The 23,082-nt window shown below is 39.2% G+C and overlaps 3 protein-coding genes across 5 annotated transcripts in view; 1 reads left to right on the top strand and 2 right to left on the bottom strand.

Moving 5' to 3' along the window:
- Nucleotides 1-14,428, top strand: part of sog (chordin short gastrulation) — a 112,061-nt gene extending 97,633 nt beyond the window's left edge. The window contains 6 exon segments of the mRNA XM_089729190.1: nt 92-304; nt 7,508-7,693; nt 8,235-8,355; nt 9,925-10,166; nt 10,759-10,938; nt 12,349-14,428. Coding sequence (XP_089585316.1) covers nt 92-304; nt 7,508-7,693; nt 8,235-8,355; nt 9,925-10,166; nt 10,759-10,938; nt 12,349-12,477 — 1,071 coding nt within the window. The 3' untranslated portion in view covers nt 12,478-14,428.
- On the bottom strand, nt 1,413-4,710 carry LOC149502539 (uncharacterized). The gene is made up of 2 exons (XM_089729189.1): nt 3,081-4,710; nt 1,413-2,793 (listed from the first exon to the last, which is right to left on the bottom strand). The coding sequence occupies exons 1-2, from the start codon at nt 4,116-4,118 to the stop codon at nt 2,716-2,718; spliced, it is 1,116 nt and encodes a 371-aa protein (XP_089585315.1). The 5' UTR covers nt 4,119-4,710; the 3' UTR covers nt 1,413-2,715.
- Nucleotides 14,429-15,404: 976 nt separating the features above from the next.
- On the bottom strand, nt 15,405-22,792 carry Agxt (Alanine-glyoxylate aminotransferase). 3 transcript variants are annotated; one of them, XM_028181345.2, is made up of 8 exons: nt 22,656-22,792; nt 21,593-21,759; nt 20,819-21,011; nt 20,017-20,182; nt 18,191-18,346; nt 17,731-17,823; nt 16,577-16,825; nt 15,405-16,020 (listed from the first exon to the last, which is right to left on the bottom strand). In XM_028181345.2, exons 2-8 carry the CDS (start codon nt 21,749-21,751, stop codon nt 15,867-15,869), a joined length of 1,170 nt encoding a protein of 389 aa, XP_028037146.2. In that variant the 5' UTR covers nt 21,752-21,759; nt 22,656-22,792; the 3' UTR covers nt 15,405-15,866. The 3 variants fall into 3 exon arrangements, with proteins under 3 accessions (XP_028037146.2, XP_089585309.1, XP_089585310.1); XM_089729183.1 differs by having other exon boundaries at nt 22,536-22,665; XM_089729184.1 differs by lacking the exon at nt 22,656-22,792 and adding an exon at nt 21,856-22,071.
- Between the last annotated feature and the right edge of the window lie 290 nt (nt 22,793-23,082).

Below are 23,082 nucleotides of genomic sequence, written 5' to 3'. Positions count from 1 at the left end.
GAATGCACCGGACGTCTTATCCTTTAGGCCACGACGACTTCAAACCACTTTTGCGCTGACGGCCTCAGATAACTTTGTGGTTTCCTATCAGGCAGCGGTCACGGGTAGTTCTCGTTCACGGTCGACGTGGTGGCTGGAGACGCACGCGGGAGGCGAGGACAACGCCCGCGAGCTCGGCGGCGACGAAGGCTGGGTGTTAGAGCCCAGCGCTGCAGAATTAGTGGCTATCCATATCGGAGCCGCGTTCCTAGAGTTGCGAGCACAGGATAATGTCACGGCGCTACTGCGCACGCGCGCACCCCAGGTAAACTATATTACAGGTTATTATATTAAAATACATTGTGTATTCATTGTATGTATATTTACGGATATATGTATCCGAACAAAAACAGTTTCACTGTAAAAAATTGCGCCAAGTCCACGTTTATAAAACTCATCTCAATAACATTTGCACTTTACAAAAAAAAGAAGACTTCAATAGCTTTCATTCTCTACAAAAATATGTGAAATACAAAAAAATACCAAGAAACCGTCATAAAGATGAAAAAATTAAAAAAAAATTGTTGAAAATTTAAAAATAAAAAAATAAAAATTTTATCGTACTTGGCGCGCGTCATTGAGTACCCCAAATTTTTCAGGATAAATGAACATCCTTTCAATGTTTAGAAATTTATAAGTAGGTCAACCTATGAAATGCATAAATGTAATTAATGAATTATTATTTCATAATAAGTTTTACAAAAGTTAAGTAAAATCGACATCTCATACGTATGTTATTTGAATTTTTTTCATTTCCCACTCATCTTTTATGATTTGAACTAAACACCCTCTCGTGTTCGCTTATACAAATACAAGCTACTTACGAGTCGATACGTATGTATACGTTGGCTTCAAAACATTTGAAAAAATTCTCAAAGATGTTTTTCAAAGGGTAGAAAAGAATAATAAAGTTTCAGCTGAATCTAAAGGGGTCGAACGCAAAAGTGGTCGATTTGGCATATAATAGCCCATAGGTATATAGTGAGAGCTGTTGAAAATTACCGTAGTTCTGTCTCAATTTCTCATAAAACGCTAACAAGAGCGAAAAAGATAACCTGGGTAACTTTTTCAGCTTTCACTGTATATTAAAGCAAAATGGTTTTTTTCTCGGGTTGAAATTCTTCCGAAAAATTTTGGGGTACTCAATGACGCGCGCCAAGTACGATAAAATTTTTATTTTTTTATTTTTAAATTTTCAACATTTTTTTTTTAATTTTTTCATCTTTATGACGGTTTCTTGGTATTTTTTTGTATTTCACATATTTTTGTAGAGAATGAAAGCTATTGAAGTCTTCTTTTTTTTGTAAAGTGCAAATGTTATTGAGATGAGTTTTATAAACGTGGACTTGGCGCAATTTTTTACAGTGAAACTGTTTTTGTTCGGATTTCATATCTTTTTGTTAAGTATTATTTTTTGCTCATTTATTACTAATTAAAAATAAATTATAAATATGTAGTCACTCAGCTTAAAAGCTAATGAAACGCTCAATTAATTAGTGTTTTAATGTTAGGTGCCCGACTGGCATGAGACTCTCGGGTTGTCAGTTCCGGTATCGACCGGGGACGCGTGTATTCTGCTTCAAAGTCTGGCGCGCACTAATTGGGGGTGCGAATGATGCAACAGATGCGCGGGCGCGGGTAGCGCGGGGTGGGTCGTCGCGGCACGGACCTGAGTCACATTCTCTTTGGCTGCTGTTGCCCCGCGAAACGGAACGTTGCGTTACATACTCCCCCTCCAAGTTGGGAACGCGTCCCGAGTCCAACTTGGGACTGTTAGTCTGAAGACGCGGCGGCCTTCCTCTTTGCCTCTTTGGCATAATTGGATCCGTACTTGAATTTAACGGAGAGTGGGTTAAATCCGCGGTGTGATACTTGCCGATGACATTGTTTGACAAGTCTGCTATGAAGTACGTTGTAGGACTAACTATTTTTACTACGCGATACGGGCCATCCCGTCGTGGCATGAACTTACGTGTTACACCCCTAGACGCATAAGCAAGCCATAACGAAGGAAATACTCTTCCAGTAGGACTCGGGAGCAAGCCACGGCGGTGGCATCAACAAGTGCGTAGAGTTCTACCCATCTTGTAGCTACATCCTCTACCAGGAGTACCCATCGCTCCCCCTGCTCTCCTTCTGGCAGTGGCCCGAACAAATCGATTGCGAGAAGCTCTCCTCGCTGTTGAAGCACAGGAGTGAGCCTATACGGCGGTACCGATATAGGCGGATGATCACCGGTATCAATGTGGTGCTCGGCGTAAAGGGTTGGGGCTCCCCCCACCCTAAAGATGTCTCCATTCTGCTGCAATAAATGTGATAGCTGCTGCCGTTCATCGGAGCCAAGCATAGAACCCTTATCATCACGCAGGAAGTCAGCAGTAGAAGCAAACATGCATGGCTTAGGGCACTCATATTCAATTGGATAGGTAACCCGTTTTCCCGAAAAATGCCAAGTGGATGAAGCAAAGTCAAGCACAATACCTGCCGCCACCAAAAAATCCATGCCAAGCAAAGTTTCATTATTTTGAGCATCTGGAAAAACAGTAAATTCAAGGGTTTCTGACCTTTCGGGACTTATCCTTACTTCTAGAGTAGTGAGCAAAACTCGGCGGGTGCGCGCGGAACCGTCTGCAAGCCTCACCCGACGCCTGGTTTCCTCACACGGATGGTTATGCTTTAACAGCAATTCATAAAGCAACGCACCGGTAACGCTACTCTTAGCTCCCGTATCCAACAAAGCATTACCTCGTATACCTAAAATTTGAACACTTAAAATTGGTCTTAACCTAACCTGGTGCTCAGTAGAGTTACTCTGGGCAACACTTTTCACATTAGAATTAATCGTCGAAAAATGTCCGACGTTTTCCATGGTCACACTATTTTCGTTCATCATGGTCACCCACCCTATCGCGGCCACTTGGTACCTCGGAATAACTATGTTTTGGTTCGGTACCACTCGAGTAACGCATCAGGGGCCTATTCCTAGAACTAATATTATTGTTTATATTATGATTAAGTCTAGAATAATTTTGAAGTCTAACCTTGTTATCAGTACCGAAAAAGCGCGGAGGAAGAATCGCCTTAAAATCGGTAGGATAATAATTATTTTCATTATCAACAAAACATTGTTTACGATTATTAATATAAATGGACGACTTTACGGTGTTTGAAGTGCAAGCTGTATGCAACGAGCTGCCGCGATGAATAGAGTTCACTGAACTTGACAGCTGTGTATTTACTTTACCAATAGGTAAATCGGATGTGACTGATCGGGTCCGTGCAGCGTCGACGGCGTAATAACTTGCGTTACACTTTGTACACTGAGACCGAGTAACACCTTTGGTACCACACCCGTAACACGAGGATACAGCTTGCGTATTTTCGTTGTCGAATTTCGTTTTTGACGCTAATTTTAAACACTCATCACGAATATGTCCGTACTTTTTGCAATAAACACAGAACAGTCTTTTAACAATCGACGTAGATGATACATTATCAGTGTTCGTGTAGCGAGGCGCGGGGACTCGAACGGTGCTCGGCGCAGCGCTGTCGTCGCGTGGCGGGCCGCCAGCCGCGCCCGAGTTGAATATTTTCCGCGGCGTCATCCGCGCGTATGTATGCTGCGAAGTCGAAGCACCGGCGGGAACTTCGCCTACGGTACTACCCGATGAACGTGGCGTCGCTCGCTGAGGATGATGAATAAATTCAGGCGGACTGGTCTCGTAGATGGAGTCCTCGATATGGCGCGTTTTCTTTAATAACGTGTCGTATGAAGTTATTTCGTCTCTTCTTAATTTTTTACGAACACGACGGTGTAGAAGGCCGTAAAGCATATCAATTTGAACTTTCTCACTAAGGTCACCAGGTGGGAGTCGAGCTAGTAGGGCTCGTGCTCTGGCAACGAAGATCTCCGTCTTCTCTCTTTGTCCTTGCGACATTTTGAAGAGCTCTAAGTAGACTCGATGGGGCGGTCTGCAATCACCGAAAGCGCTTCGTAACGATGATAAAGCGTCGTCCCAGGAAGTGATGCTAGCTTTAACGCCTTGCCACCACACGGCTGCATTTCCGGTTAGTAACATCGATGGCGTGTCCTACGTCAGCACAATCTTTGTATGATTCGACCGCGTCAAGGAAACCGTCGAGTGAGTCGCCGGGCGCTCCGCTGAACCGCGCCGTGCATGACGCGAAGTTCCCAGAATGGTGAGCGGGCGTCGAGGAAGGCGGCGATGTCGGCTCCGACGTCGGTGTTGCTGATGATTCGAGTTGAGTTTTATGCTCAAAAACTCGGTCGAGTAGGCGTTCGAATGCTGCCATTTGACTTTCTTGTAATGACGCCATGTTGTTTGCGGTAAATGTTGGCGTCGGTCCCGCGGTTGAACCAATTTCTTCTTCAACGTCTTGAAAATCGGATTGACGCCGTGACTGACGACGAGTACGTGTCGTAATTACGTAGATTCACTCCGAAATACTAGTTAAAGGGCCCGCGCTTGGGCTGCCAGTTTAATGTTAGGTGCCCGACTGGCATGAGACTCTCGGGTTGTCAGTTCCGGTATCGACCGGGGACGCGTGTATTCCGCTTCAAAGTCTGGCGCGCACTAATTGGGGGTGCGAATGATGCAACAGATGCGCGGGCGCGGGTAGCGCGGGGTGGGTCTTCGCGGCACGGACCTGAGTCACATTCCCTTTGGCTGCTGTTGCCCCGCGAAACGGAACGCTGCGTTACAGTGTATTAATAATCAACATCAACTTTTACAAATTTAAACCGAATTAAATTTTGTTTCAAATGTGAAGGGTAGATGACGCTGTTCTTAATTATTTCAGAATTTAAAATTAAAATCTGAAAGCCTTGAAACATCAATCCGCATAAATGTAATTTAAAAACTACAGTAAGAGGCTTAAATAAAAAGCTGAACTTAACTCAGCCTTAATTAGAATTTTCTTCGGAATTCAATAGTAAAGTTCAAGTTATTTTGATGAAATCAAAACCGAAATAATCATAGCATCTTAAACAATCACCTACGAATAAATATTAGTTATTATATTATTTATTATTCGTAGACAATCACAACGGTTTTATAGTTTTGGGAAGGGATTTTTTGTAACGCCATCTCGTAAAGTATTTCGGTATTACATTACAAAACAAAATTGTTTCTCCAACAGTAACAACAGTACTTGCTTCGGCAGTACTTAAACTAAAATACTAACAGTAACAACATTAACGTTATTTAATGTATAAACCGTTCAATAAGAACTGCAAACTATCCCCTTGAAGCTACAGTTTATGTAGGAATAATGACTTTTTGGCGGGAACGTGAGGTGTGAAGTTGTGTGATTTGTTTTAATTTGTCTATTTAGTGTTTCTTCGGGTTTAAATGTGTAATAATAGTGGTTTATTAACTGTTTAATATCTGTGAAAGTGCACAAATGTGGGAAAATTAAACAAAGTCGCTGTACGTAACTTCTCGGTTTCCTCCAAAAAGTCCACTGAGATCTTAGTAAATGACCACCACCATTTTACTAAGATTATATTTCATTCCATATCATCTCATCTCATTTCATTTCATCCCATTTGATTAATGTCTCAAATTAATCATCTTCATTTCATTTCACTCCATAATATCACATTTCATTTCACTCCATAATATCATTTTTCATAAAAATATGAATATAAATTAAAATAAGACATGACCTAAAGGTCTCAGTTACCAGGTCATAAAATCCATTACAAATAGGAATAATTCCAGCGCACCCTGGCGGCCGTAGATTACCATTCTCGAATATTTATAGTCTGTGGCATGTCACTTTGTACATCGAAAAAAGTCAGGATCGAAATTTTTGAGCGAGCCATAGTTTGTGGTGATAAAATTAATAATTTCAAGTAGATTAATTGTTGTAATTGATATAACTAGTTAATATCAGTAAAATAAAGTTGTGAGTGATTGATATAATATACAATTTAGGAACCAGAAGTACCGTAGAATTAAATAAAATTTCGCAACCTCAAAAAACTGTTCTGCTCACAGTAAACACAGTCGGTAGTCTGGCGCTCCGTTTACAACGGGATTTTTGAACGGAACTTGGCGCCAGATTCTACCGAATCTGTGGATGTATGTATGTGTTTGTAATAAAATTTCACTGGATTGGTACACCGCGCGTAGTTCGTTTCCAAATGATTCTTGTCCACTTGATGGTTGTCTGGAAGAGATCGCTCTTAGCGATAAGACTGCCAATTGTACTTTTTTATATTTAATGTATCGCACTGTTTATTTGTTTTTTGGTGTACAATAAAGAATACTCTCTCTCTCTCTCTCTCTCTCTCTCTCTCTCTCTCTCTCTCTTTTTAAACTATTGTTAAGATTTGTTTATTTATTTACACGACCAGTTTTTAAAATTAACATTATATTATTTCTCAGCCCCACAAAGATTCTCGTCATTAACGCCCCCGCAACTAGTGTAGGGAGTCCGATACTCAATAATTATTAGCCTATCCATTAAGTACATGTATTTTCTACATGGATACCAAGTTTCAAGTCAATCGGATGCATGGTTCAGTAGTTATAACGGAACATCTGTAAAAACCACTGTAGATTTATGTATTAGTATAGATTAGTTATTTTTTCATAGAGCCATATATAATTATCTATACAGGGTGAATTAGAACCGTTAATGGATAGGGAAACTGATGGTAGATCTCGATAATATGTACGATAAAAAGTATTATTTTTTTTACTTTATGAAAATTAAATAAAATATATTCATAATGAGCTGGAAATATAGAACTTCGAGAGAACGCCGCGTACAGCGCTTTGAAAGTATCGCGAAATACAGAACTTAATAAAATAGTCAATTCTAACCCAGTTTCGTGAAAAGGGCTTGCATGAAAAAAGGGATTCTGCTTTTCTCTCTACCCGCCATGTATATATAGATGAAATGTATATATGTATATATTAAGTTTAAGCTAACATTTAATCAAGTTACTGTACATTGTCTGATATTAACAAAATTTATATTTTTTGGCTGCTAATCACGGAAAAAGGCAAGGTGAGCTTTTGTTTCTTTAAGAAATATGTAACATAAATATTCCGTCTTTTCGCATTAAAAGTGTACAATTTCCAAAAATATTCGAAATTGAGTTAATAAGCGGAATCATTTGGTATCACCAGTATTTTTCTCATAAATACTGTCAAAAGAGCGTAATTTAGTTTTAGTTTCTTTTTTTTTTAGTTTACCTATATTTTGACTACTGTTAACAAAATTAATACATACTTTTATCTTACTTTAAAAACAGACAACGTAACTGATAAAAAAAAAAAAATTGCAAAAATGATTACTCGTAATATTAAAAATATCACATGTTAATAAACCTTTAAAGCATTCTTCTGTAAAATTAGTCAGTTTTGAGATCATACAGTTTTAATGCGAGAACACGATTTGTATCAAATTCTTGATGCTTCTAATCTGGTTACAGATAAGCGTGCCAACATCGTGCCTACCCGCAGTACCAGGTCCTATAGACAACGAGTTGAGTCCCAAATATCCACCTAGTCCTTCGGCAGATCAACTTTCTGACTACGGGCTATATCGATTGAGTGTTGGATATTGTAAGCAAGGAGAAAAATATTACAAGCTCGGGGAAATTTGGACTGATACTGAGGTACGTGGGTTTGAGTTAATAAATGTTGTAGAAGAGTACTCCATCTAAAGTTCCTCCTCTTATAATGTAGGTTAACTTTGTGATTTGAAGTCGAAGTATTCATTGTAGAAAAACGGAAGTTACAAAATTTAAACAATCTTTGTAAAATATTAATGTGACCTGTTCGTACTTTACTTTCTTTGTCTTTTTTTTATTGCTTAGATGGGTGGACGAGCACACAGCCCACCTGGTATTAAGTGGTTACTGGAGCCCATAGACATCCACGACGTAAATGCGCCACCCACCTTGAGATATAAGTTCTAAGGTCTCAAGTATAGTTACAACGGCTGCCCCACCCTTCAAACCGAAACGCATTACTGCTTCACGGCAGAAATAGGCAGGATGGTGGTACCCACCCGCGCGGACTCACAAGAGGGCCTACCACCAGTAAAACTGTCTATCAACTGCCCGACGTTTCAAGCGTTTAGGATCTTTTGTGTCACGTCAATAACAATGTTTAATGTAACGTTGCAGATTTCGTAATTTCCACTTTACTTTTCAGACATGTTCGAAATGCGTGTGCGTGATGGGCACGCCGAAATGTGAGCCGGTCCAGTGCCCGCACGTTAACTGTTTAGTACCAACCATCCTACCGCCGGGACACTGCTGCCCAATTTGTACAAGTAAGCGTGTTTATTTTTTTAATTCCTTCAACTGGTAGCTTCCACATTTTCTTTTGTTGCTGGACGACCTCACGGTCCAGCTGGTGTTAAGTGGGGTTATCGTAGCCCATAGACATCTACAGCGTAAATAGCACCACCCACCTGGAGACATGAGTTCTAAGGTCTCAGTTTTGTTATTATTCCTTCACCGTGGAAGTCTATCGTGAACATTTGTTAAGTACGCATTTCGTCATTCATCATCGTAAATTAAGTACAAACAAACAATAAATATCGAATGTATGTTCTTAAATCCTTACTGCTGTAAATAAATGGTTAATTGTCTTTAAACCAATAAATAAAATTTACGAATTAGCTATGGGCAATCTGTATATTAAATCTAGGAGCAAGTCACCGTCGTCGCCCTAGACACGTCCTTACGGATCCATCAGATCCAATAACTCTTGTATTAGATACCTTCAGCTCTAACACTAGGAGCAGGCTGAGGAACCCCGGTAACCGTACTGGTCGAACTCGACAAAGAGGTCGACGTGCAGCCTAACCCATGCATCAGCCCGCTGAGTTTCTCGCCGGATCTTCTCAGTGGGTCGCGATCCCGATCCGGTAGTAGATTCATTCGCGAAGCAACTGCTCTTGAGTTGTTAGGTCTCCTTCGGAGGCGCTCGGGCAGTTGTTAGCAAATCCCACCCCTCCTGGCTGAGCCTTTGCTCGCCCACCTGTCCTGGTGAAGCTGGAAAGGCCTCCGGGCCACCAGTAATCTCTCAATCATAAAAATATATATATATATATTAAATCTACGTTATAGTTAAGAACAGTATAGCTACATCTGTTTGAGAGATACCGTGATACAAACATAATATTATGTAGATGATTTAAGATTACATTAAAATTAATACATAGATAGATAAATTCTAATACTTCTCTTTTCCTGTTGATAGCGAAAAATGTGATGTGGTTTTAATATTGTAGTGAATTGTTTTAAGTTAATATCAATTTTTTTTTTCAAAATTGAATTTTTATATCTGTAAACTGTATGGAATATGGTATATACTAGCTCAGGACCTAGTATTTCTTTTTTTCCTATTATCAGCATAGGAATATCATCAACGTGGAATGTGAAACGAGCATCAACTTTTTTCTTTTCCTACCTGTGCTTATCCGCATCAAAATCGCCTTGAGAGGCTATTTCAGCTTCGCCCTAATATGTAGGTGAGCTCACGGGGCTCAAACCGGAGTGTTGCCAACACTGGCCCTAGCAAGAGCAGTGCTCTGCAGAATCTACCACCAGATCGGAAACGCGACCCACTGAGAAGATCCGGCGAGAAACTCAGTGGGCAGGACCTAGTGTTAAGTGGTTATTGACTACCGCTGTGGTGATTTTACAGCGTGTACTTACGAGTTACAACGTGAGATATGAAGTCGAAGTTTCAACTGTACTACTGTTAAATTGCCGCCCCACCCTTAAAATCAGATATAGACAGGATATTTTGTACTTATCGGTACTATCGGAAAACTTAAGCATTGTTTTCTTTCATGATTTGAATTTTCAGCATTTTTTTTTCTTTGTTTTAGATACTACTTCTGCTGCATGGTCAGAAAATGGTAGTTGCGTTTTAGCTGGACAGAGCTATGCTCCTGGCTCCTCCTGGCACCCGTATCTAGTTCCAGGAGGTTACGACACTTGCGCAATATGCACGTGTAATTACATCACGAAGCAGATTCACTGTCCTCGGGTGCAATGTCCTCCTCTGAGATGCAGCGAGAAGGATGCCTTCAGACCTGACAAGAAAGCCTGTTGCAGGGTTTGTCCGGAGGTAAGGAAATACGGAATTACTGGTGGCAGGAGCTCTTGTAAGTCCGCGCGGGTCGGCACCTGCCTATTTCTGCCGTGAAGCAGTAATGCGTTTCGGTTTGAAGAGCGGGGCAGCCGTTGCAACTATACTGAGACCTTAGAACTTATATTTCAAGGTGGGCGACGCATTTACGTTGTAGATGTCTATGGGCTCCAGTAACCACTTAACACCAGGAGGGTTGTGAGCTCGTCCACCCATCTAAGCAATAAAAAACAAAAACGTGTCGTAGTCATTGTTGAATGGCTTCATAAGAACCTTTGTTGGTTTTGTAATTACTTCGGGGCATTTCTACACAAATCACCATTGTACGTATATTTGGTATGAAGTGGTCATAGAAGATATAGGAATGTCTTGATCACCTTGTAAGTGGTTGAACTGGATCACTCCATTATACCCGTATTACAGGTTCGTTTCTTGTGTGGAATATGTACGTTGTATTTACGCTGATAATTAATAACATAATATTTATTTATTTAATTAAAATATTTGTAAAATAGATCAACATCTACACCAATGTGTATAATATTTTCATCTAAGAATTATGTTTCCACAGAATAAAACTAAGAAATCAGATGAGGAGACGCCGAAGGATCAGGGAACGCCCAAGACTGCGGAGGAGATATTAGCTGAAGGAGGCTGTCGATTCCCGGACGGGCCGCTACCCAACGGCAAGGAAGTTCATCCATCCATACATTCTCATGGAGAGCAGAGATGCGTCACGTGTCGGTGCAAGGTACCAGTGCTATCTTACTTAAATCATCCATATTGTTTGATTTTTTATTTTTTTATTTTTACTAATTCTATACAGTAAGCTGTCGTAAGACATTCAACCGTAGTTTTGAGAAAAATAATTTCAGCGGTGCATGCACAATGTCCATTGACATGTCCATATCAATTAATCTACAGTAGATCTAGTAGATCTTGAGGCAATCTTCTTCTGGGTCTTCTTATAGTCATTTGGTTGTCCATTAAATGCTTAGCAAGGTTATTCGGATGGGCTTCCAATCTTACACAATAGACTTTAGCTCGATGGATTACTTCATCTTTGACTTTTCTTATGGCAAGATCATATTGTTTGATTACAAATTGATATTTTATTTATTTTTTATTGCTTAGATGGGTGGACGAGTTCACAGCCCACCAGGTGTTAAGTGGTTACTGGAGCCCATAGACATCTACAACGTAAATGCGCCCACCCACCTTGAGATACAAGTTCTAAGGTCTCAAGTATAGTTACAACGGCTGCCCCACCCTTCAAACCGAAACGCATTACTGCTTCACGGCAAAAATAGGCAGGGTGGTGGTACCCACCCGCGCGGACTCACAAGAGGTCCTACCACCAGTAAGAAAGTTCTCTCTTCTGTTGTGAAGGTACCTTGTCATATTTGTACTTTGTTGTGTTAACAAGATTTGTATTTTTTACACGGTGGCTCAGGGTGAATGGTAGCATTTACGTTTTAGACGTCTATGGGCTCCGGTAACCACTTAAAAATAGGTGGGCCGTAAGCTCGTCCACGAACCTAAGCAATAAAAAATATATAGCTTTAAAATAATATATCTAGTTTATACCTGCGAACTTAAACACAGCCAAAGAGATTTGTAGATTTTTTTAAATATATTTGTCGGAGGGCTTAATTATTAACACCATCGTCAGACATCGTAGGGGCGAATAGGGTGATCGAGCTAAGAGAAATATACACCAATCACGTTTGTTTTCTTAGAACTATTTAGAAATCTTCTCTTATGACGTTAGCAAACGAAAACTAATGACAGTTGTTAGGACGGAGCCACCGCTCTTCAAGAAGGCTGGTCGGAAAGTGTAATGGCGTCTACGCGCCTCCGTCGGCTAGGCTCTGTCGTGGCACGAAGTTAGCCGAGTTCCGACGATACCGCAATCATGCTGCCATCTCTCGGGAATCTTTTTTTTTTATTGCCCTTGTAGGCAGACGAGCATACGGCCCACCTGATGGTGACTGGTTACCGTCACCCATGAACTTCAGCAATGCCAGGGGCAGAGCCAAGCCGCTGCCTACCGCTTAATACTCTCCACAAGCCTCTTTTAAAGAAGGACATATCATCGTTTAGCTACCAAACTAATGACCGTCTCCGACATATTATTGAATGCCATAATATATTTTTCAAGGACGGCGAAGTGACTTGCGTCCGTAAGCGTTGCGGGCGTGCGGCGTGCCAGCGGCGGCGACGAGTCGACGCGTGCTGTGCTTGCACGCGACACCGCCGCCAAAGGCACCACCCCCCACCGCCGAGCTGAGCCTAATCCCACGCAAACCCAAACACACACACACACACACATATATAGACTGACATATCGTTATATACTTGAAGGGAAAATAGGATTCGGGACGGACACAAAACCATAAACTGATTAGCATCGATTCGAAAAACAAAACCTTTAGTTGCTTGTACCTATAAGTTCTAGTGTTGTTGGTATTTGTGAACGTCCCTATTAGATGTCGCGCGACGAAACCAAGCGACCAGTCGACGCGCGACCGCGAATCCTTTGTCCGTATAACATGTGTAAAAGGTTTATTGTGTAACTGAGATTTAATTTGTGCCGCCTATCGGTTTTCGAGAATGTTCCGGATACGCTGTACGTATCGACGAGGTCAGCCGTTCGGTTTGGTCCTTTTTCGAAGTTTGAGGCAAGCGGGCGGTCAGGAGCGTCGGCCGCGCTACTCGACGGAGGCAGCCAAGTTAAAAAACGACGTTGAAGCTGAATAATTACTTACCCACCGGTATTTTAATTGGTATTATTGTAAAACGAAATTACGTAGGCGCATTTTCGCATTGGATACTGATCAGACAATGTTTAGTCGCGTAGGACTCTTCCGCTCGGTCGGCGTGGATGCGTTAGCGCGGTCGATAACAGATGTGCCATATTTTCTTATATTGTAAATATAAATTATAATAATAATTACGTGCATATTTATTTACTATACGGAGCCCGGGTGCGAGTCGCGTGCGAATCATCACAGACTTCTATATTATTTGTAGCCTTCCGCATTTGCTTTAGTTTTGTATATTCATTAGAAAAACGCAAGTGTAAGTTCATTAATCTATTATTATTATTATTATTATTAATTGCTATCTATTTATTTAGTTAATAGTAACAATATGTGTCTAACTGATAGATATTTTGATATATTTTATTGTTACTTAGTCGTAAATAAATCATATATGTACGAATAGTTTTGCTTATTGAGAACGTATTGTCGCAATTTGCGATCTGCCGTCGTTTATCTAAATACATATTTACATAAATGAAACGGAAAGTGTACATAGAATTAATTACTGAAATATGTTTTAACCTTGTATACATTACGCTATATTTTTTTTTACCGATATAATTAAGCTTAGTTTAATGGATTCCGCGACAAGTTCTTTTTAATTACTTTATAGGTTTTAATCGTTTAGAAATGTAATAATTAAGGAAGCTAGTCCTAAAGTTTCGTTGTGATGGAAACGTTTGCCATTTACCTAACGTATAATTAAATTCATACGTAAAATGCTATATGGTAATGACCTCATCCAATATGCACTGTACCAGAAAAAAAAATAGCAATATAGGCTTAAAAAGGTGAACCAACCCAGCATCTTGTATATGATGTCTACGCTAATAAAATGCTTTAGCCGTATCTATGAGACTGTCTAAGTTGAAACTCCGATGCCAATTAAGTCACGACCTTTTGCTTTATTTATCCACGAATAAAATGATAATTTAGAATACATTACCAAAAAATATATTGACGTGTTTAATCCATGAGAGTTCCGTCGCTGTGGGTTCTAGTCCATCAAAATTGTGACGAGTTTGTATTATAGTGTTATTATTATTATTGGCTATTATACGTTATTTATGTAACGATTAACGGACATCTTTTTAGCGAGATTTTTTATTATTATTTTTTTGTATTATCTAACACGTGTAGTCAACAATGGCTTGCGAATAACACGACTAATAGCCGGAAAGAGTACTATGGAATTGCTTATTGCACTTTTATTATTATTCAAAACGTAGATTCACTTTTGAATTGTATACAAAGAACATGAAATAAAAAAAATATTATATAAAAAAGATTGTTTTGAAATTCCTTCAACATATCAAGTTTTCATAAAATGTATGTTTATAATAGTTTTTGGTTTTAGGCACATTCAGTCAATAGTTTGTAATTTTATCGAATGGATAAATAAATTACCTGAGAACACGTTTTGTTGTATTACTTTAAAACTAATATTATTATGTTTAAAATGTCGTATGCGTGCGAAACAGTGGCTTTGGTTACTGTAGAGAAAGAATGAATTGCTTAAGACAGTAAGTAGGAAGTAACCTATGTCACTTCCTCATGTCTTAGTGTAGACGAAGAATGTCAATAGTCCATAAGACTTCCAGAAACCGATTATAAAATTGTTGTCCTTTTACCTAATAAAAAAGCTTGCATTTGCAAGAGGTTTTATGTCCTCCATAATCGATAGTGCCATATTATTTTATAAGAAACACGGTATGATTTTAAAATTGACAGAATTCTAATAATAATAATAATAATAACTGGGAAGGCCCTGCCTATTTCTGCCGTGAAGCCATAATGCGTTTCGGCTTGAAGGGTGGGGCAGCCGTTGTAACTATACTTAAGACCTTAGAACTTATATCTCAAGGTGAGTGGCGCATTTACGTTGTAGATGTCTATGGTCTCCAGTAACCACTTAACACCAGGTGTGCTGTGAGCTCGTCGATTTGGGTGTTTCTTGTTATTGTTCTTATTCTGTGCCGTCGCGCACTGGCCGGCCGGCGCCTTCTAAATCAATATTACGCGTTTGATCATTATTTTGCTGCGCTGTTATTTTAAAACTGCGATATCTTCTCATACTCATTAAAATACTCATAGCGAGATGCTCATTAAAATCAAGTGTGCGTAAATTTATTTAAAATTAAATACTTGTAATGAATAACGTATTTATAACATATAGAAGAACACCTTCACAAATAATGATTTATTTTAGAACAAATTTGGTTAGCATATAAAACGTTATAGTGAGACAACCTTAACATATAGACATATGGTGTCGCAGACTTTTTTTAGATATTTTAAAGGGGAACAATTCTGTCACACATTATTTTAGCGAAACTTTAACCGTTTCCGCAGCGCACGCAGCGGAAGCTCGCAAAAGGGAAAAAAAACCGGATTTTGAAACATTTTTTATTGGTGCTCTTATCTTAGCTTGATGTTATATAGCTTATAGCCTTCCTCAATAAATGGGCTATCTAACTGAAATACTAACTGACACTGAACTAACACAGAAATAATTTTTCAAATCGGACCAGTAGTTCCTGAGAATAGCGCGTTTAAACAAACAAAGAAACTCTTCAGCTTTATAATATTATGTATAGATATACAACACACGAGTTCAATCAATTCAACCCAGACAGTTAGTTTTTATTTGGTTCCAAGTTTGATATTTTGACTAGAAAAAAAGCACGTTATTGGATTGATTGGATTGATATTTATAGCCTTCATATATGTATTATGTACATTATCTCTATTAACTAACTCATTATGAATAAAACAGTAATAATATGAATTTTCGAAAATTGAACGATACAATCTGCAAAGCGTAACGTAAAAGTAAAAACGAAGATTATTAAATTTATAATGAGGATTTCTTCAAAGCGATCAGTGTACCTGCCATAGCGTCTGCAACAGCATCGGCGACTTGTATTGTAGAGTTGACACCCATAAGTCCAATACGTAGGGTTTTACCTATAGTTTGACCGATGCCGGGAAATATTAAGATATTGTATCTGGAAATGGAAAGTTAGTATTGAGGTTAAGTAACGTTAGGATTGGTTAGTGTTCCAATCCCACAGACATGGATACCAAATATAGAGAGGACCGAATTCCCTCTGAAGACTCAGAAGCTCCAAACGATCTGTGAGAATTATCGACAATCTGAACGGCCCTTTTCTGAATGGAGTCAAATCAAAGTAACTGGTATTTGGTTCCCCGGCCCAAAGGTGCAGCTGTACACCACGCGAGGTGAGATTTTGTTTTTAAAAAGTCTTTGCCCATTTTTATGTCAACTTGGCTTAGCCCTCCAAACGATTCGGAATCCAATATCGAAATTGTTTGGAGGGAAATTTTTGTGATGTCCAATATCGTCATCCTCAGAATTTCGGAAGATTGCAGGAACACCGCTTGAAATTGCTGTGCTATGACGATATATATTCCATTCGATTCGATATATTCCATACCCATCGAGCTGCCGATAATGTAACGCCACTGTAGATACGACCTAGACACGTCACAGCAAACCATTGTACAACTATTGGCGTGAATGTATGAAAAATATTAACTTACTTCTCTCTCATATATTTAGAGAATTTTAAATAGTCATATCCTTTGGGCAAGACTACCGTTGTGACGGTCATTAAGCGATCCTCCGGTTTCGGTACAAAGGTCTTCAAGGAGAGCTGTTCTACTCTTTTGAGGAAGTGTTTAGTGGTTGCAGCATGTCGGGCCCAAGATCTGGGTAAAGTCTCTTTGATGATTTCCTGCAGACATTGCCGTAGCGCCCACAATAGCGGAGAACTTAGAGTGTGATGATATCTGCAAAATGTTTTAGATTATAGACGAAAAAAAAACAATTTCAGCTTACGTAGTTTTTTTATTATTATTATTTATTTTTTTGGCTACTCGTTTAATGTCCCGATTTCAATGATTGTAAAAGTAAAAGTATTGAATCCTATATATTTTAAAATGTGTATTCATAATCCAGATACTTGTTTTATGTTAATGTTTCCCATAGGAGAGTTAGATTTTTACTAGTGAAATCCGGTCATGTTCGGTTGTGACTATTGCTAATTTGTCTTTTTTGTTACTACTTGCGTGCTACCTCTCGTATGTTGGTGGTGAGTATCTAATACCTTCCCTGGAGAACCAACGACAACTGTACTAAGTTTCATTAAAAACAGATGAATGGTTTAAGAAAACGAAGAGAACAAATAGTACATCTACAGATATATACAGTTTTATAGATTACGTAAAGTAGGAGAATATTGTCATGAATGCTCATAATGGGCTGTCCCCTTAACATGACATTAATAACGCTAAAAGACGGAAAAGTATCCGAAACAAAAACACATCGTACATTTTGACTGCGAATACTAAATATCTTTTACAACGATAGTGTTTCCGACTGGTCATTCAACTCAGATCACGAAAGCCGGCTTATATAGTCAGGTTGACAGCAAAGGGGAAATCTGCCATCAGCCGGGTGTTTTTGCTCGACAGACCGACCGTTTAAATGTTGTTGTTCGATACTTGTACAAACACAAGCTTATTTTGAAACATCGGTAGTGCGATATATGTAGCTTTTAACCTTATTTCTTCATTTTCACCATGGCTATACATGATAGGTAATGGTACATATAATGCAAGGTAATAATAGTCAAGACTACTGCTAATTAATCAACAAATTGAACAGCAATGTCGCGACAGTATAAAATACTTACACTCTTGTACTACCGTAACAATTCCATTGTTGGCTCAATAGTTTGACGTCAAAATAGAAAGGAGGTTGATGAGTTCTGTTGTTGATTTTGTTCCTGTAAATATTTTTCAAATTCACTGAGGAGAAGAGAAGATCCGGCGAGAAACTCAGTGGGCTGTGTCTGTGGGTTAATTTACTCGCCGAGCCCTTCGTCGCAAGCGACGGGTTGGACAAGAACGATGAGAAATTCGACAAAAATCACTGATAACTCATAATGTCTTTATGTATTACAATTTCACTTTTGGTTTTAATTGTCATAATTTTTTGCTAAGGTTCGAAAAAATATAATATTTTTTTAAAAGTGAAGCCTTTGAGTAGTTAATAAGCAATAAAAGAAAAACGGAAATCGTTTGGCAAACATAGGAGGAAATATTACTTGAATGTTTTGTTTTTCTCACTTTTGAAGATTTGTAGATACTTACAGAGCACGATCACTGAAAGCTACAGGACTGATGCCAGCTGGGCCGCTAAAAGCTTTTTGGGTTGAAGTATAAACCGCGTCTATTTTCCAATCGTCCATAAAGAATGGTACACCAACCAGCGACACTACCGTATCCACCAGCAAAAGGGTGCCATATCTGAAAATTTGTAGGCATTATTTTACTATCTACTACGGGCACGAGAGCAAGCATTCCATCTCATGTCATGTTTCCGGAGATTTTATATACTATATTGTGCATGTGGCTATCATCTTTGAAACCAAATTCACATCAATCATCATTAGTGTAATAGGACTGCAATATGCAATATGAGAGTACTTAGCGGTGGCAGCGATTTTGGTGTGCCCATGGCATTGTTAACGTCCATATACACATGCATATATCGAAGTTCTTATCCACTTTTCTATTTTCAAGGGAAAAAAAATATTCATTTGTCAGTGAACTGCACAAAATTTCGGCTAAGCTAGAATCAGTTACGTAAGCATCTATTCATATTTGCTAAATGAGCATCTTAAAAGAATAAGAAACGTTCGAAACTTCAATAAATTTTTGATTAAAAAATATTTTATGGAAACAGAACATTACGTCTCGCTCGCGAGGTTCAATGTTACAAATATGACATGGAATGGTGACGCGGCGCTTTCATGTTGCCCCGCATTATATCTGTGTTAATCCGAACATTTTGCCGAGAAAGTCCCATTCGCTCCGGTATTACAGAGGGCGAGAGTTACCGGCGTGAAATGTCGCTTTAACGAAAAAAGGCGGATGGAGATCTTTAAAATTCAAACAGTAACTTTTCGAAAAGTTTTTATCTCAAATGTTCTTGGTATTCGGTGTATGCTAATTGCAGACTCCTCCGCAAGATGCAATTAAAGAGTTCTTAACTCGAACGTATTCACCAAGACCGAGATTCAACTAAAAAGCCAAGTCAGGAATGAAGGAGACGGCGAATGTAATTAAATTGTTCGGTACCTATGTCTCAACTTCGGGGCTCCACTAAGAATTCAATAGCTTTTCTATTAAAGTGCGCGTTTTAAGATTTTGAATGTTTAAAACCGACTTTTACGTAATTTAGCTAATTTACCTAACGTAAATTACTTACGTACTAAAATATGAGTGTGTGTTTGTTGAATGATTGTTATTGGAATATCTCATTTAGTTTTTACTAGTTAAGATACGTTCATATTAATTTAGGAAGTAACCGTAGCGCTTTTTTTAACGCTGGGGAATCCATTTACGGATACTCGGTCGAGGGGGGTAACAGACCGGGTTATGTCGGACTCCGGCGCCTCCAGAATAGAGGAGGGCCAAGGTCCTCCCCACTTCCCCCAATTCCTCGCAGGAGACTACGCCTTGAAAAGGGACTGTAGCTCGGATCTCTTTCTATCTTACAAAGCCAGTTTCGTTTTTCGAAATATCTTCCACTAGTAAAACTATTAATTAAAGAAAGCATTTTTTTCCTACCTGTTCTAGTAACCTCAAGGGATTATTCTAGATTCGCTGAATTAGTAGGTGAGCTCACGGGGTTCAAACCTGATGACGTTGCTAACATGAACCCTATCAAGAGCCGTGCTTCGCAGAATCTACCACCGGATCGGAAACGCGACCCATTGAGAAGATCCGGCGCGAAACTCAGTGGGCTGTGTCTGTGGGTTAATTTACTCGCCGAGCTCTTCGTCGCAAGCGACAGGTTCGACGAGAACGATGACCGGTGCTTGGGGTAAAGAAAGCCGTAATGTTTCATAATATGTATTGTTTTTTTTAAACTGGTAAATGTTCTTAAAAGTATGTATGTATTCTATTCATACCTTTGACATAATTCGCCCACACCTTTCAGGTTTTGTACTGTTCCAGTAGATGAATCGCCGTGGACTATAAACAAAGCGGTTGGACGGTGTTTTCTTAGCTCATTTTCTAGCTGTTGCAAACTAAACGTCTCGTTCATCGGTACAGTCGTTGTTATAGTGTTGATTCCTAAAACATTTATATTGTCAAAGTCAGATCAAGTTCGGTTTTTTATTTAATCTTAAATATAAATTAAAATAAACAAATTATAGTTAGCAATTTATTTTTCTTCAAGCGTCCGTGGTATAAAAGGTTGGATGGATTCATATCAATTGACGCGACTATACTAGAGACCAAATTCTAAAGTAAGATACTGATCTTCCTACTTCCGTAAATATCGTACTTAGCAATTGTTTTACGAATGACTTCTACTAATGAAGCTTCGTGTTATAAAAAGTAAATGCGCAAAATTTATAACTACTACAGTAGTGGTATATTTAATTTTATCAAGATTTTTATACTAATTTTAGTTGTAGTAGCTTTTTTAATATGAGCACTTGGTACCCTGTTGGTACCAAATGATGGTATTGTGACTGCAACATATTTTTACGCTGCACATTTGCAGCACCTATTATGGATACTGATTAAAATTATATTTTCTTTAATTTGACGCTGATGATTTTTTCAAATATGGTTTTGGTTTTTCAAACGTGGTACCAAACATGATTAGGCACCACGGTCCTGTTTATAAGTATCTGACGCAAACAACACAAAATTTTATTGCTATAAGCTATTATAACAAATCTAAAATAAAATAAAAAATACCGTATCTCTTAGCCATTTCAAGAGCACGCTCACACCAAAAGCCCCCCTTGGCTACCAGCAAAGTTTCACCGGGTCCGACTAAATTATTTATAACAGTCTCCATACCACCGTGACCAGAGCCACTGAGGGCGAGAACTGTGTCGCAGTTTGTCTGAAAAACATACTTCAACCCGGCGCGAATGTCATCTAGTACCTACGGCATATTTTATGTTCGTGAAAAATTGTGAAATGAATGCTTACAGTAAAAGTTTGGCGTTGTTTTGAAACAGTCAACTGCAGTTAAAACTGACTAGTTATTGGGATTCTGAATCGAGGATTTCGTGTACAAAAGTATCGCATTTTGTACAAGATGTAAGTGACATAACGCAGGTCGCAGACGTTTCCTCCCCTACTCTGACTGGGTTTTGACCCCGGACGGAGATCGGACGTCGGGTGTAAGAGTGCAGTGTGCAGTAGTGGGCAGGGCCCTAAAATTCCTTGAGCCCGCCGTCTGCTCCCAACACCTTGCAGATCGTCAAGTCCCACATACCTCGCGCGCCCCGTAGGCGCGGGGACCTCGTAGGAGATTCGGCCCCCGGTCCGGAAAAAAGAAAAAAAAGGTCGCAGACGTTTGGAAATTTACTGTGGGAAACGTGAAGAAAAAACGTAACATTCAAATTCTTGAAACGGAGGTCTGCGAATTAAGACACCCTACATTTTTAGATACATGACCTACATTTTTTAATTGTTAACTCCCTAAATATCTGCTAAATATCTATTAAAATTAGTACTCACGTAGAAATGTTCATCGCAAATTGGCGAAATAACTGGTTTGGTAAGAGCCTCATTAACTGAGGGCCAGACGTCACAGGGGCCTGGACCACACAGCGTGGGCTTGACAAAGTCTCGGTTTACTAATGTGGGAGCTTGAACAGTTAGTTTAATTTCAGTCATATTTGTTGCTGAAAATAAGAGGCATAATTTAGTTAAAGGAAGCCAACTATTAGAAATTGCGATAGAAATGATATGCGTAACAACAAACTGCAACTTTAACTGACCATATTAATCAAAGTCACTTTCGTCAGAGTGGCCCAATTTTTCTTTGTGATGTTTATAGAATGTACGATAAAAGCAGGCAAATAACGAGCGAAATTATCACACGCTTTGTGACCGATATTCCGAGCGAGTAACCGTGAAGTTTGGTTACCGGAATCGGGTTAATGTTTAGATTTAGTGCTAATAGGGTGGCCGTAAATTTACTACAATGTTCTGGCGCTATCGGATGGCACATTTGGCAACAAGCAAGTATGCTTCGCCCGAGGCAGGAGTTGCTTGCCAGACTCATATTTGTTCCACACGCTATCGTTAGCTGGTCGCCTGCGGTTTAACAATTGTTTCATACACCGTTACTTTTATTTTAGTAAAATGAACATGCAAAACGATAAACGATAAGAAAGGTCAAAAGTGAACATTCTATTGATATCGAAACGCTTTGTTTCGAAGTTACGCAAGGCTGAGACGTGGAAAGAAGTTTCGACGCGAACCATGTTGTTTCGAAAAATTGATTCCATTCCCAACGCGACTCGTCGACGCTATAAGGCAATCCCGGTGGACCGGAGACAGGACGAGAGAACAACCCGCCGAGACTCGCAAATAGACCTCGACAACGCTAGCGTCATCTTCGTGCCGGATCGGTCGTGAAATTCAGCTTATAAATATTTATTGCCTTCACACTTACTTATCAATCGTCTCACATTTTAGTATTTCAGACAAAGCAACTTTCACTTACATTTACTTAAAACGACATTTTAATTAGATTATTTAAAACAAATAAATTATGAATGCAATTTTCGCTTACATGATTTTTAAGATAGCACTCAATACGTTACTCGATTTGAAACATGCGTGTATGTGGTGTGTCGCTCACAAAATACTTAAATACACTGAAGACAACATTGTTCGCTTATTGAGGTTGTCGATGAATTCGTGACTCCTCGTTATCGGCGAACGGTTTATAGTTTGTTTTATAATACATATTAGTATCATCGTAATAAATAAGTTCGAACTGATTTTTATTATTTTTATTTCATTAAATTTTTTCTGTCAGCTTGTAAAACTTTTTTACTGGTGGTAGGACATCTTGTGAGTCCGCACGGGTAGGTACCATCGCTTATTTCTGCTGTGAAGCAGTAATGCGTTTCTGTTTGAAGAGTGGGGCAGCCGTTGTAACTATACTGAGACCTTAGAACTCATATCTCAAGGTGGGTGGCGCATTTACGTTATAG

This window comes from Bombyx mandarina, chromosome 08 (genome assembly GCF_030267445.1).
Source record: "Bombyx mandarina strain Sakado chromosome 08, ASM3026744v2".
Classification (NCBI taxonomy): Eukaryota; Metazoa; Arthropoda; class Insecta; order Lepidoptera; family Bombycidae; genus Bombyx; species Bombyx mandarina.
Note: the sequence above shows the minus strand (reverse complement) of the source record. Positions and strands in the feature narration are given on the sequence as shown.